Source organism: Telmatherina bonti (assembly GCF_933228915.1).
Source record: "Telmatherina bonti genome assembly, chromosome: 15".
Classification (NCBI taxonomy): Eukaryota; Metazoa; Chordata; class Actinopteri; order Atheriniformes; family Telmatherinidae; genus Telmatherina; species Telmatherina bonti.
The window spans coordinates 12,851,407-12,866,728 of record NC_136613.1 but is presented as its reverse complement, the minus strand read 5'-3'; the positions used below and the strand labels follow the sequence as shown (position 1 = coordinate 12,866,728).

At 38.1% G+C, this 15,322-nt stretch overlaps 2 protein-coding genes across 2 annotated transcripts in view; one reads left to right on the top strand and one right to left on the bottom strand.

Annotated features, from left to right (window-relative positions):
• itga4 (integrin alpha 4) overlaps nucleotides 1–4,600 on the top strand; it is a 32,773-nt gene extending 28,173 nt beyond the window's left edge. The window contains exons 24-29 of the mRNA XM_079254176.1: nucleotides 818–925; nucleotides 1,038–1,163; nucleotides 1,528–1,653; nucleotides 2,147–2,245; nucleotides 2,554–2,673; nucleotides 3,384–4,600. Coding sequence (XP_079110302.1) covers nucleotides 818–925; nucleotides 1,038–1,163; nucleotides 1,528–1,653; nucleotides 2,147–2,245; nucleotides 2,554–2,673; nucleotides 3,384–3,497 — 693 coding nt within the window. The 3' untranslated portion in view covers nucleotides 3,498–4,600. The remainder of the gene's footprint in view (nucleotides 1–817; nucleotides 926–1,037; nucleotides 1,164–1,527; nucleotides 1,654–2,146; nucleotides 2,246–2,553; nucleotides 2,674–3,383) is intronic.
• A 759-nt stretch (nucleotides 4,601–5,359) lies between these two features.
• Nucleotides 5,360–15,322, bottom strand: part of cerkl (CERK like autophagy regulator) — a gene marked incomplete at both ends in the record, with an annotated part of 35,019 nt that continues 25,056 nt past the window's right edge. Inside the window, 7 exons of the mRNA XM_079254656.1 lie at nucleotides 5,360–5,438; nucleotides 7,599–7,795; nucleotides 10,350–10,446; nucleotides 10,569–10,677; nucleotides 10,777–10,802; nucleotides 10,934–10,999; nucleotides 11,258–11,435. Coding sequence (XP_079110782.1) covers nucleotides 5,360–5,438; nucleotides 7,599–7,795; nucleotides 10,350–10,446; nucleotides 10,569–10,677; nucleotides 10,777–10,802; nucleotides 10,934–10,999; nucleotides 11,258–11,435 — 752 coding nt within the window. The remainder of the gene's footprint in view (nucleotides 5,439–7,598; nucleotides 7,796–10,349; nucleotides 10,447–10,568; nucleotides 10,678–10,776; nucleotides 10,803–10,933; nucleotides 11,000–11,257; nucleotides 11,436–15,322) is intronic.

Genomic DNA, 15,322 nt, shown 5'->3' with positions numbered 1-15,322 from the left:
GCTTCACAACAGTGTCATCTCAGGACTCTTTACGGACACACCTGTGCAAGTCAATCCATGATAAATAGCTTAGGTGAGAGAAAACAACGGATTGCATCGAATCTTGACTTTGATCCAATCCCCCATCCTAGCTGGTATGAGGCGACCTTGGAAAGAAAAATAAACATAGAAAAAACATAAATGTTGAAATAAAAAATAGATGTGGGTCTAAGAATAATGTTGGTGAAAAAATGGATGAATAAATGAATAAACTGATCGTAAATGTTAAAAATGACATATTTATTTATTTCTTTGTTTAGTTATATATTTTTGATTATGGGCAGTTTGACAAATTTCCCATTTTCACACACATAAGATAGCCAATCAGCTATTTTAATGGATATTACTTTAATAGATATTACATCATATTAAGTCATCCAATGCAGAACCATTTACTGAAGAGTAAATACCAAATATAATTTAAGATATTTACATATAGTATAATTACCAATATTGCCTCAGTGTTAACCAGGAAAGAAAATGTTCTAGTTATATGGAATGTAGTTTTATATAAATATGATTACACATTATTTTGTAAAGACTGATAAAGAATAAAAAAGAAATGGGGAAAACTGTGTTTAAAATATATATATATATATATATATATATATATATATATATATATATATATATATATATATATATATGCACCCCACATTTTCCCACATAGTGCAAATATATTTCTTTCATGAAAGGGTTAATACGTACTCGCTTCACACACAATAAACCCCTGAACTAATTGAACCTTTTCTGGTTTATCTGTTTTGCTTTGCTGCAGGTGTTAAACTCTGGTCCCAGTAGGTCAGTGGACACTGTGGTTAAAATTGGGATGCCCAAGACCCTCGCTCCGTACCCCCACAGATTGCTGCAAGTAGTTGAATGGCAGGTTTGTACCTGTACATCTTGGACCTATCATTGCCATTTTTATTGGATGTTTTAGTATTATTAGTGTTAGTAGTGGTTTCATATAACATATTTCATATTCTCTCTTTTTGCAGACTTCACAGGGTTCATGTTCGATCAGCGACACGACCGCTTCAGTTACCGACGACTGTGATGTCCCTGAAGCGTCCTTCATCAGACAACTCATCTTCTTCTTTTCCCCCACCTCCACCCGCACAATGGTACACCCTCAGAGGCTACTTCCATGAAAATAGTCATTCTGAAGTGTCAGAGAGCACTGCTGTCCAGTCAGAGCTGTAAACTATATTTCCATTTCCCTTTCTTTTTTCTTTTTTTTTTTTTTTTAGATCAAAGGTGCTATAACTGTAGGGAAGAAGTTTTAGTTAAATAGTTGTAGTAAATATTACTGATTTCATAGTACAAAGAATTATGTTGGTGACTGAAATTCCGTCTGTCATGACCTGCTGGGAATATAACTTCATTCAGGTTTTCTTTAATCCTCCACTATGAATTGATCCCATTCATTTGTTGACACAAATGGTCTTTTTTTTTTTTTTTTTTTTTTTTTTATATGCGTGTGTACAGTTTTGTAACAACAACGATCAGCTGTGTGAGTGGTTGGTGTGTCATCTCGGCAACCTGGATGCAGGGAGAGAGGCGGATATTCAACTGAAGATGAACCTCAACCCTGCCGTGCTGCTGCAAGCTCCGGTAAAATACAAGCACCAGAGGGATCAAATAGGATTTATGTCCAGTTAAGCTTTCTGCACAGGTTTTACAGCTGCATTCATGTTTTACAGCTGCAGCTCAAAGTACGTTTTAATTGCCTACTCTTTACTTTAGTTGCAGAATCTAGTGTTGAAATTAATTTCAGTTGATCTTTACTGTGAAATCCAACATTTTCTGTTTCTTCAGTTTTGACTGAAGATTTTATGAAAGCAGAGCGTCTCTTCTGTCACGCATTCTCATGCAGGTATAGAATAGAATAGAATAGAAGAACTTAATTAATCCCAACTTTAGAAGTTTAGTAATAGTAATATAGTAATAATATAGTAATATAGTATAATAGTAATACTAATAGTCAGAAACATGAAACACATTAGTGCTAATGATTTCACAGTAGGCTGATCAACAGGTGACAAAATAAAAAGGGAAAAATAGAAATATATTATGATTCATCACTTGTCTGGATTCTGTCTGTTAGGGTCGTCACGCAATCATGAAGCTGCAGAGCACAGCGATTATGTCGTCTCCCAGAGAAGACCCTCACACCATCCTCATTCAGGATCAGCCCGTCGCACAGGTAAAAGCTTGCAGTCAATCAGAACTAAGATCAGACAACTTGATTCAACAGTGTAGAGCAGGGATCCCCAACCCTGGTCCTCAAGGAACGGTGTCCTGCAGGTTTTCCAAATGTTCCTGTTCCTTAAGGACCAGGATTGGTGATCCCTGGCGTAGAGGGACTCAGACTAAACCACATGTCACTTAAGCTCATAAGTGTCTTGGAAAAATATATACTGTTATACGTCTTTTACTGGAGACCTCCACCAGAGCCCCATTTAAAAGTTGTAGATGTTTAATGTTGAAACATTTCATGTGGCAACTTTCCAGGTGGTGGTGGAAGCTGAATTTAACCAGATACCCTCAATGGCTGTGCAAATCTTCATCATTGTCTTCAGTTTAGTTTTAGGGCTGATGATCCTGGCGGCGCTCATCTTTTGTCTGTGGAAGGTAAATATTTTCTTTTAACACTTCAATGTAAATTATTTGCACTGCAGGTATGCTCTTTATCCATCGCAAATGAAGATTCAACCCTTTTTTATGATATATTAAATGTGTCACAACACCTTGGTTGTTTGATGCCAAGGAATTGGAGGCATGAGTAATAACGGAGCGTTAAAAATGTGTCACAGTGAAGTCTGACTTAATATAAGTGAAGTTAGTTTTACTCCTCTGTGTAGCCTGCTTCGTCTAGCGCAGGGGTCTCCAACTCTGGTCATCATGAGCTACCATCCTGCAGGTTTTAGAGTTTCACTGGAACAACCCACTTGATTCAAATGAAAAAGTTCTCCAGTCGACTTCTGCACCTGTCTGTTAATGAGCTGTTGATTTGGGTCAGATGTGTCACAGCGGGGAGACACTAAGACCTGCAGGACGGTAACTCATGACGACCAGAGTCCCTGGTCTAGTACTACCAGCCTGACAAATCAAGGAAGAGGGGGATTGTACACTTAAACTAACTAAATTTCTGGATCTACCCTGAACCTTGCAGGAAACTCAGGACTGAAATAATCTTTAAATGCTCCACGATATTGTCTAATAGTTCTGCGTATTTTTAGTTGAAGTACCTCCTCAGTAAACACAGCAAATTAATATTAATAAACAAAGTATCTTTGTATCAACAGCAGCTTTATGTCTCTGCTCTCTTGTCTGATTTCTAGGCTGGTTTCTTTAAGAGAAATTACCAGAAACAGAAGGAGGAAGAGGAGGAGTTCAAAAGAGACAGCTGGGACTATGTTCCAAAACTGGACAAAAAAAGAGAGAGCGCCATCTAAACCAGACTGCTGCCTCCTGTTGTGACCTCCGACTGCAGAACACAAGGTGGAGTTCACGCTGTAACTGAGCAACAGTTTCAGTCAGTGCTGATGGTCATGGCTGTTTACTGCAGGCGAACTTCATTCACCCAGAAGGTTAGAATGTGACGGACGAAGGCACCTGAATCTGACCTGTTGGATGTGCCTTCACGAAGAAACAAAATATTTTACATTTACAAAGACTGCTGCAGAGGATGGATGGACAAGGTTGTGCAGGGAACATTAATCTGAGGCAGCCCATCCTGGACCAATCGGAAAGGATTGAGGCTTCCTGAGTTGCGGAGACGGAGACTTTCTGGTCATGTCAGAGGATGGAAATCTGTCTTCTGACAGGTTCATAACTCTGGAAAACATTTTGTTTACCTGCTCACCAGAGCACACTCAGTGAAACTTATAGGTTGTGTTGCAGCATTTGACACGCGTAGATGTTGTCCAGACAGAAGGTGATGACTAAAGGTTGTGCAGGTAGATGGACATATTACTATAAACTGCTGTGCTCTGAATGCTGGTGACGTTGGACACGGGAAATCGTTTCATCAGTGGATCTATCTGTATTCCTGTAAAGGTCTGACCACTCCATCATTTAGATTAATTTTATGGCTCATTTTACTTATGAAAGGAGGTTAAAGCTCAGAATTTTTTTCTAGCATTCACTCACATGGAGCTGTTTTGGCAGCACCAAGGACAGCTAATCATTTCACAAGAGATGTCCCATCTATTTAGTGCAGAAAATAATATAAATTGTAAAGAAAACACCTCTATATGCTGATCACCAGCGCTTGATGTGGATTTAAAGAAAAAGCAATGATCAAACCAACATAGTTGACATATAAAATCAAACAGATACAGATCTGTTGAATGACAGTGAGGAAAGATTACATAAAGAGAAGGTTTGCTGCTTTTTCTTGGAAATAATCATGTCAACATAAATTTTTATTTTTATTTATATGGTGCTTTGCAAGATACTGTCAACAAACCAATTGAGCCACAAGGTTAAATAATGGAGGATGACTTGATATAAGCATTTCAATTGTTTTAATGAAAATGGGTCAAAATGATGGTTTTAACTTCTTGCATTCTGTGAATGCAAACTGTTGGAATAGCTTTTACCCCTCCTCGTGTTCATGTCATACAAATAATCATCACACAAACAGGTGATTCAGTATTTTAAAATTTACTTTGTTTTGAGATTTTTTTTTAATGCACTGGAGTCACACTGCTTTTATAAAAACTTTTCTGTTGAAATTAAAGATTTTTCTATTTAAATAACATGTTTATTTTTTTCATTACTATGATTAATACTTTTTATTTTGTGAGATATAAACAAAATGCTCTGAAACATTCAAATAGAAAACTTGCACATATACAAAATATCCAGTCGGATTGTGGTTGGAACAACATTGAAAGAAAAAATAGTTGATTGCTGTTTGGAAAAAAATAAAAAATCAGTGGCCAAAAAATCAGTGTATACAAAAAAAAACAAAAACAATTTTATCACATTCAATACATAAATCTTTGTTTTTTGCCAGTAAATTACACACAGTAGAGCATTAAACTGTTTTGGAGAAACCTGTTAATCTATAGAAAAATGTAAACATTGATTTGTTTTAATCTTAATTGGCCTGTGTTGCAATTAATTAAACATAAAGCACAGTTTGTTTCAGAGACAATTTTACAGCTGTTCACATTAAAAAAAAAAAAAAAAAAAAAAAAAAAAATTTCCCTTGCTTCTACATTTTGTCGAATTACCACAAAAACTTTCTGACCAAAACGGTCATGATGATGGTTGTCATGACGATCTTGCCCATGAAGCCCCTGTGGGCTCAGATGCAGCTGCAGGAGACGGTTGACTCGGCCTCATCAACGTCCTCTCCATACAGCGTGATGAGCCTTGAATGGACCCTGAGCACACACACAAACACTTGCAGGGTTAAAGGGTTGCATTGGCCTCGTGGTAAATGAACTTTACTTATATACCGCTTTTCTGGTCGTCTTGCCCCATCAAAGTGCTTTTACACTACATGTCACATTCACACACACACACACACACACACTCATACAGCACTTCTACATTTTATATTCTAAGTGCTCTGCTCTATCACACACATTCATACCCCAATATGGACATCAGGAGGCAACGTGGGGTTCAGTGTCTTCCCCAAGGACACTTCAGCATGTAGTCAGGATAAGCCTAGAAATGAACCACCGACTTTCAGGTTGACTAATATGAACTTAACATGATGCCTCATGTAAAGGGACAACTCACTCCAAAAACACTACTCCAAATTTTCAGACCTCTGCCCATTAAACAGCTTGCCAGTATTTGAAGGTACAGTAGGAATGATGCAAATCTAGTGATTAAAATGGACATAGAATTTATTTCAAATGCTGAGCATGACTGTAACTGGATGGTGGCTGTCAGTGGCCAAAATTCTTCCAATGTGTTTTTATCTACAAGTGAACGCACCTGGCCCCAGGTGGAATGATGACTGCACAACAGGTCACATCAACATTGTTTACTTGTGTACTGTTTCTTCTTCTTTCTTCTTCTGCATGCCTTTTAAGGTGAACTTTTCCCACATGGTGCAAACAGAAATTTCATTTAAAGACTGTAAATAAGTCATTCATTTATGTGACTGGAGGATTTCCATTTATTGACCTTAAAGCCTATAGATGTCAGGAAGGAAGACTGGAAGTTTGGATTCTTAAAGAGGTGCCAGTAAAATACTTTGTCACCTGCATAAAAATGTAAATTATATGTTAGTCATTACATTTAAATCTACAGTCAAGTTCAATTATTGATATTGCTCATTTACAATAACTGTAAGCGCAGAAGCTTAATTTATTTATGAACAAAACTAAAACTTATTATAAACTAAAATAATGTACAGCAATTCTGTGCTGTCTTTAAAAGTTTAGTTAAAATAAATCTCCATTTACATTTCAAATGTGGAGACTGTTCAGATTGATTGATCAGTTCAGATGTGTGTTTTAGTAGATACATTTCGATTTAAAATAGAAGGAAAACTACTTTATGCATTGTTATGGCCCATGGCCTGTCATCTAGCTGATCACCTTTCAAATCATTCAAATCACCTGGGAGATGGGATACACCTGGTTTTATTCCTGGCACTGCCCTCAGACTGACGTGCTGGATGCTGATTGGTCACCCACACACCCACCTACCCATTGGCCTTCTGCTAAGCATCAGAATAAAGGCTTTCAACGACTGTTTGGTGTTTGTGCTTTGGTGAACATTTTTGTGATTATAGCTGGATTGGTGCCAGCTTTGGTTTACGCTTTTGTTGTTGGGTTTGTTTTGGCTTTTGTCTGTGACTCTTGATGCTTTTTAAGGACAAGCGGGTCCTAAATAAAGCCTTCAATTTTTGTGCATTTTCCTGGTTTTCTTTTGTTAATGTTGCCACCCCTTTGTACCCATGGACAAACTCCATTGTTGGTCGCAACAACATAAATATACATATTCACACACATATATATATATATATATATATATATATATATATATATATATATATATATATATATATGTATATATATAAAAACAGTAAGCTTGCTAATTGGAATATTACAACATTTCTTATATCAGCTATTATGGATGTTTTGTACAAAATCAACACCTTTAGGACATCAGCTCATATATGCTTATAGCCTTCATACCTTTTCAGTCACAGTTTCCCAGTTTTAACTTGGGCTTAAGAGCGACCGATAGCTGCCTGAATTATGTCAAACAGAGGCAGTAACGAGGAAGACTGGTGCAGGAAAAGAAAATTGCTTGCATCAAACCTGCAATATCTTTTTTTCAACATTGGAGTAAAAATTATAACAAAATACTCCAGAAGAAAGAAGAGGTGAATTGACCCTTTAAAGACCTTTTGCTCTTCAATAATACAATGTATTAATCTTTCTTGTATCTCAAGTAGAGCACTTTAAAAAGCCAATAAATGAATTGCTGATGTAATTAATCAGTAATTGCAGCCCTGTTACATTCAGATCATTTTTATTTGAGCAGAGAAATGACAGAAATAACACTGATCATCCCACCTGATGAAAACCTCATGAGACATCTCCACCAACTCTCCGTCAATGTTCCAGGGGAAGGTGGCGCCCTCTGAATGAATTATGGGTGTGGTTTTGGAATCTCCCTCTTCGTCGCTGTCCTCCTCAGACCCACCCATCAGCGAACGGGGGCGGATCTTCACTGCTGACACGTTATGCGTCTCCACAAAGGAGAAGCTGAACTGCAGAGGGATAATCAGACAGTCAAACTGTGTTAGGTGTGGGTTTGTACTCGTTTCTCGTTACATGATAGTGAAAAAAGTCAACACACTGTTCAGGCTGATCTTACTCTCGGTTCATACAAAGTTTATAAACTTAGACTTGTTGTGAACATAACTTTTGATCAACAACAGTTAAAATTGTGTGCCAAATAGAAGAAGAACAATGCCCTGACAGCTGATGTCATGATAACGGTGTGCATGATGAGAACTTCATTCATAAATTCTTTCAGACTGTAAATGCTGAATTGCCTTCAGTTTTTTTTTTTTGCTGTAACCAAAAAGACAGTTGTTTGCCCTGAGTCTTCTCCACAAAGGCTTTACTTAGTAATAATGAATCATTTCCTCTACATCAACTTCATGGATCTTCTTGTTAATTCAGGTCACAGTGGAAAAAAGTAATAAAAAAAAGGGTTAGGAATCAGTTTTAGGATCAGGGTTAGAGTTGGGTTATGGTTTTGGTCTAAGATAACAGCTAGGGTTAAATATTCAGTTGTGGTGGTTCGAGTTAAGGGCAAGGGGATGAATTAGGCCGATGTAGAGTCCTGCATGGATGTGTGTGTGTGTGTGTGTGTGTGTGTGTGTGTGTGTGTGTGTGTGTGTGTGTGTGTGTGTGTGTGTGTGTTTATATATCAGAGTTAATCTGAGGAAGACAGAGAGGCTTGTGAAGATCTGCAGTAAGCAGCTTGTAAGTGTGACTGAGTTCCTTCCTGTTTACTGTCTTCTGATGTTATAGCACAGAGCTCCAACAGGGGGCAGCAGAGACCAGCAGACTATCTGTCTGTAGGTCTGTCTGTCTGTCCTGCATGTTTGCCTTTTACTTCTTTAAAGAAACCTGTTTTTCAAGGGTAGATTCACATCAGTCCTACATGAGTCCAGTGATTAAACTAAATAAACAGGCTCTGGTGCTTTATTAAAATATGTTAACATATAAGTTGTCTGTGCTCAAACAAGTATTTCACGACATTTATTTATTGTGTTGCCCGTGGCATGAAAAGTGCTCAAGAAATAAAGTTTGATTTGATTTGATTTGATTTGATTTATTTTAATTTTATTTTTGCTATAAAATGATAGCAAGAAAAAGAAACAGGGTGGATGTATTTATCTCATTTTCCATAGCTATTTTTTGATTATGAAAACATCCCGCAGATTCATTCAGAAACAAATAACTGCAGCTCACCATTAAGCAAAGTGGTTATTTCTTTACACAGAATTTTACTGTAAATAACATCTCGTGCAATTATGTCATATGTCCATCAAAGTTGGCATGAATTTTTATATATTTTGTATATATTATTTTGTATAATATCTTACCGTTAAATAAAAATCTAATTTTACTCCAGCTAAAATGTACATTATTGTCAATTTTCTGAGTTTTTCCGGAAATGTTTCAGCTATGTTGTCGTTGCAGTCTGTCCTATGTTACCACCCATATACCTGGCAATTATCTGAGAAAACAAACCCACTAAGATAAACTTCTACTGTAAGTTTGGAAAAGTTTGACTTGACATTTCTCTATTTCTGACCTGCTAAATGACAGACTAAAGCACACACACCTCACCAGACAGGAGTAACAGGTGAGGTTTAAAGGTGGGACTCAAACCATAATGGCTAAATGTTGATGGGTCCACTTCGACGACCCAGCTTGTCGTGTTCGCTATATTCGTCGTTATCAGGCTGACAGGATGTAGGTCAGTCAGTAAACAGCCTATTTACTCTGTAGGGCAGTGAACGACACACTGTCAGTAAATTTAGAATGTGGGTTAGTGTGTGGTCTCTCAGGCCACACTAGCCTGTGCTAAAACTAGGCTAATCTACTCACTAAGTGTCTTTTTCCTGTGCAAGAAGTGGATCTTTAAGATGGAGTTGTCACACTGAGCCCACACTGAGTATGTTATGGTTTGTAGGTGAACCTGGATTGGCCTTTTCTGACTAAGTATGTGCGTGTGTCTGTGTTAAGGTAGAGATGGTTTGAAAAGGAACATCATGCATTTCTGAAAAAGCTCCGGTTTTTGGTTTTTGTCTCCTTACCAGCTAAATTCTCCATTTAGTTCTCCAGCTGATCATTACTCAAGTTCAGGTTTGACAAATTCATATTCCTGTTTTCTAAAACCAGACACACCTCAAGTGCCATTCAACACCAGTGCCTTTACTAACTGGCTGTGACCATCACCTCCCAACTGATTTTCTGCTTGGTTAACGAATGACAATGTCCAGAAACAAGCTGACAATTTACATGAAATGCAATTCTAAGTGACTGCATCAGTATGATGCATCAGTAATTGATCAGCATTCAGTTCTGCTTCAAATAATTTCAGGAGTTGGAGATTTTCACTGGCTATGTGACCAATCTACCTCAGTACGCAGACAAAATGCTCCTGTCATGAGTGGGTAACAAATGATATAAATGATAAATGAAACACAACCAAATATGACATGACCTTAACCTGCTGCAGAATTCACTGTGTGCAGAATAAACTGATGATTAACAATAGAAATGCCTTCTAGCTGCTCTTACCAGTCCACTAGAGCTACTGTATCTCTTCAGGTGTTTGATGAACTCCGACCTGGATGCATTTCCTACTGCAATCAACGATGCGCTGCCATTCGCCAAGCTGTCACATGCAGGAAGTAAAGACAGACTTTAGCAGGCAGAGAAACATTCTGAAATAACCTGCCGTGTTGGACGTTCTCACAGCTCTGAGTGACTGACTTATTTGAACACATGACTGTATACCTGGTGTTTGGAGCTAGTCCTTGAGGTGCATGTGGACTTAAACAGGGGATGGACATGATGCTGATGCTCAGATACAGGCCCTGTTTGGTTGTCCAGGACTCCTCCTCTTCTGGAATTACCAATGAAGTAAAGTCAAACTTAAACCAGACTAGTTGAAAGTGACCCACAGGTTTTTAAAACATTTTTTTAAAAGAGAAATCCCACAAACCTGACTCTGGGTCTTGGTCCTGGTTTCTGATCGACACAAAGGACGGGGAAGCAAAATAAATAAACACAAACTATTAGTGTGTGTCATCTGCTGAAACACCTACACACTGCCTGTCTTTATAGATTTACCATTTACTCATAATCAGTGTGTTTCTCACCGATGTCCAAACAAACTACTTTTTGACGTCTTTGCTGGTAAAAATGACAGCTGACAGTCCTCCGGTCTGAAAGAGGCAAAAAAGTTCTGATCCAGCAGTGCTTTGAGCTGAATGCTAACATGCTAAGAGTTTGAAGATCAGACATTAAGCTTGGTAGAAAGTGGAAATACACTTATGTGGGTCTTAGTTCAAAGTTCTCATAAAAAAAAAAAAAAGTTATGTTATCTTTGAACATTTGTAAGTCAGAATAAATTAGTTGCCCACTGTGTGTATGACCTTTATAACGATACAACTAATAAACAAATAAGTGCAATTGCATATTACCTCAGTTTGGCCAGTGTCTTAACCAGAGCGTACTCTCGCCTCCGTGATGATGACATCCATCTGTTCTTCTCAGCCCGTGCTAAGCTCCGCCCACCAAAACCAAACATGGCAGAGAAACCAAAACGCACCAACTGACCGAGAGACCAGAAGCTGCACATGTCCACATGCTGCAGGTGACCTGCAAAGAGAAGAGGCCTTCTCAGATTATAAATTCACTGGTTTCATCCTCTCTCACACATAAAATCCCGCAGCTCTCAGTCCTGACATGTAATGAGCCTAAATCAAGTTTTTAGCCAATAACTGCTTAATAAAGTTTTTTTTTTTTTTTTTTAATGATTTTATGAACATGTTTATGTCCCAACCACATGCACAATGCCACAGTACGAGTCTGTAAGAAAGCCTGTGCTATTTGTCAGAAGCTCATTAGCATTCACAAGGAAAGCATTCCAAATATGGGCATAAGAGAAAAATTAATTAAAAATTAATTTGTGTGTATATTGATATTGATTAACGTTTGTATATCATTTTGGAGAAGACTGACCAGTTTCTGAAACCAAATGTTTATCACATTTTATGTGTCTTTTGTGGAACCACTTCTGGATGTAAATGTCCACATGAATGTGTGTTTGGCTACTATTAGGGTTATAAAAGTTTGCATAAGTGTCAGATTGGTGGGAATACAAAAACCTCTTCCATTTCAGTCGTTATCCTGTTTTTGTTGTTGTTTTCTTCTTTTAGTACTTGGGCACCTTTTATGAGAATCGTCAGGTGTTCATTACATGTAAAAGTGCTTTTTTAGCACCACAAAAGTCTTTCCCGTTCCAAGTAGGTTTGTATTATGTTTTTAGGGAATTCAAATAATGTGTAGATGTCATCATAGCAAAATCTAAATTTTGATCTTAAGAAGGCCAATGAGTTCCACTTTGAGGATTTGTTGCACATTAAATCAAGCAGGAGCAGCAACTTTATCTGAAAAGTGTGATGTAAAAAGAGGTTTAAGAGACTGCAAAATGTTATCACAAGTTTTGTAATGGTTACAAAAGTGATTATGTCTTTTGGACGCTGGTGTCAAAGTGGATGTGTCTTATTAGACGCTGCACTAATTTGAGCTGCAAGAGAGAGTGTTACGTGGTGGTGGCAGCTGTAACAGAGAGAAAAACCCTGTGCCAAAAAAAACAAAAAAAAAACAAAAAAACAGAAAAATACTGTTTTCCAATGGACAAAGTTCAGACCTTTTGTAAAGATGTGCTCTTGACTGAAGATAAAGTTTCATGGCCTCAGCAACAACAGAAGTAGTTTCTGTTTTGAAAAAAAAAAAAAGTCTTTTCTGTCATGCAGCCATGTTTTGTGTTGTCTCTTTAGTACCTGGTTTCTTGTTTTATTTTGTAGTTTTGTTCCCTTGTGTTTACTCTCCCATTTTGCTTCCTGTTAATCCGCTCACCTGCTTTTGGCTTTCTGATTCAGGTCACCTGTTCCTTGTTGTTCCCTCTGTGTATTTATACCTCTTGGTTTATGTTCTCAGTGCTGGTCCATTGTGTTTGTTTGCTGTCTCGTCAGAGTTCATTTAGTGATTAAAAGATATTTTAGTATTCCCTGCGTTGCCTGCCTCTCCATCTCTGCCTTTGGGTCCACGCCACCAGCATTGTGTGACTTTTCTATGATGAGCCTTGTCCATACAGTGAAACATGGTGGGGAGAATATAATGTTTTGCAGTTTCAGGGAGTGGGAAATATTCTGTGCCAAAAAACATTTTGTGCAGAAAAGAAAAATTCCATTAGCAAATGTTAAGAAACTGAAAGAGTAAAATGTCAATGTTAAGTTAATTATGTTATTGATTCCTGAGGCCAAAAGAATTGTGCGCCAACCTATTTCTCTGTTAAATAAATTATTTAAAAAAGGCTAAATTAGGAAACTAAACTGAAAAATAATTTTGAACTTGATTTTATCGCAGTGCATCTATGCACAGCTGCATGACACATCTATCTACAAATAATACTGTTCAGCATTTCCCTACAACCTGTGAATGCAGCAGGAAGCACAGAAAAACAGCCTTATTACACCATCAGAACATTAAAGAGGTGCTCGATCAGCTTCTAGATAGATATACCAACACTGTCACATGCCCAGTGCCACACATCATACAAACACACAGAGTCAGCATGCCATCTGGTCACATACCTGCTCTAACCTACTGAACGGCAGTGTCTGTCCATCTCACCGTCTCACTCACTGCCTGTCTCTCTCTCTCTCTCTGGACAGAATCTGATTTCCTCACCATATGGCGTGCTGTCAAGTGTGTTTGCGTAGCTCTGTGTGTTCTGTAGGATTAAAGCTGAGCTAGCTAGTCTGTCACTAAGATCAAACCTGCATCTTAATGGTCCAGCTCCTATTTATAAATAGTAAATAGTAAACAAACACTCAGTTTGAATCACTCTGTTGATGCCAGACGGGCTGGTCTGAGTATTACAGAAACTACTGATCTACTGGGATTTTTATACACAACCATTTCTAGTATTTACAGAGATTGGTTTGAAAAGGAGAAAGTATGCAGTGTGTGGCAGTCGTCTGAATGAAAATGGCTTGTTGATTTCAGGGATCAAATGTGAATGAGCAGACTGGTTGGAGATAATAGAAAGGCAACAATAGGTATGCAGAAACCCATCTCTGAACGTACAACACAGTCAACACTGGGTCTAAGTCCTGTCAGGTAAAAACAGAACACTGAGGCTTTCTTAACACGGACCACAACACCAAAACTGAAGGTTGGAAAAGTGTTGCCTGGTATGATGACTCTCAATTTCAGGTACCACATCCAGATAGTGGGGTCAAAATAGGATATATACAACATGGAAAATGAATCCATTTTGCCTTGTATCAGTGTTTCGGGCCTGTGGTGGTGGTGTAATGGTGTGGGGAATTTTTTTCTTGGCACACTTCCTGCTTTTTAGCACCAACTGAGCAACATTTATATGCCTCGGCCAACCTGAGTGCCGATACAGACCATGCCCATCCCTTCATGGCCAGAGTGTACCATCTTCTGGTGGTTATTTCCATCAGGACAATACACCATGTCACTAAGCTCATATCATGTCTAACTGGTTTCTTGAACATGAGTTCACTGGGCTCCATTGGCCTCCACACTTGTCAGATCTCAATCCAATGTAGCATTTTTTGGGATATGAGATTCTCATCATGGATATGCAGCTGATAAATCTGCAGCAACCGTGTGATGCTTCATGTCAATATGTAGTAAAAACAAAAAGTTTATGCAGTTCTGAAGGCAAAAATGGGGTCCCACCCGGTACTAGCCAGACTTCCTGTCTGAGAACTTCAACTGAAGGCAATAGCCCTATTGGGCAAGGCAAGTTTGTTCATGTTAAATACTCTCAATACTCCAATCTACCATTTCTCTATATTCCACTTTCTGTCACAAACTGGGCAGCTTTCAGTATCTAACACTTAGAATGAACCATCTCATCACAGTTTGTATAGAAAAAGAGAAAACATCAACACAACCTGCTGCCAGATGATTGTATGTCAGGTTTGCCTGAGAGATGGTGTATAAAGGGGAGGAGGGTGTAGCTGCTGTGAGCGGAGTAAACCTGTATTTAGTGAAACTGATCCTGCTGTTGGACATCTGTCTGCTCCCTTCTGAATCCAGTCTACCTCCGTCTGCTTACAGGTTTGATTGTTGCTTCGTTGAAGCAACAGACAATCATATCGCAGTTTAGTCAGATTACAAGCTCTTGACTGGTTTCTTCTCAAATAAATTAAATAAAAATATATATCTAATCTATGTAGAAGGTAACAATAAAAATGGTTTTGGGAATAAGGATACACAGAACCCACACAACGTTTGCACCCCAGTGATTTGATTATAGAAACAGAACTAGTAGCAATGATCCAGAATAACACCATTTTTAATGATAAATCTATATTATTTATCCTTTTATATTGATCAGAAGAGCTTTGTACAGCCAATAACATTCATCTATCCACAGCCATATTCATACATCCCTTTTCCCAATTAAAAACATGTGCATCACAAACATGTAGAATCTACCT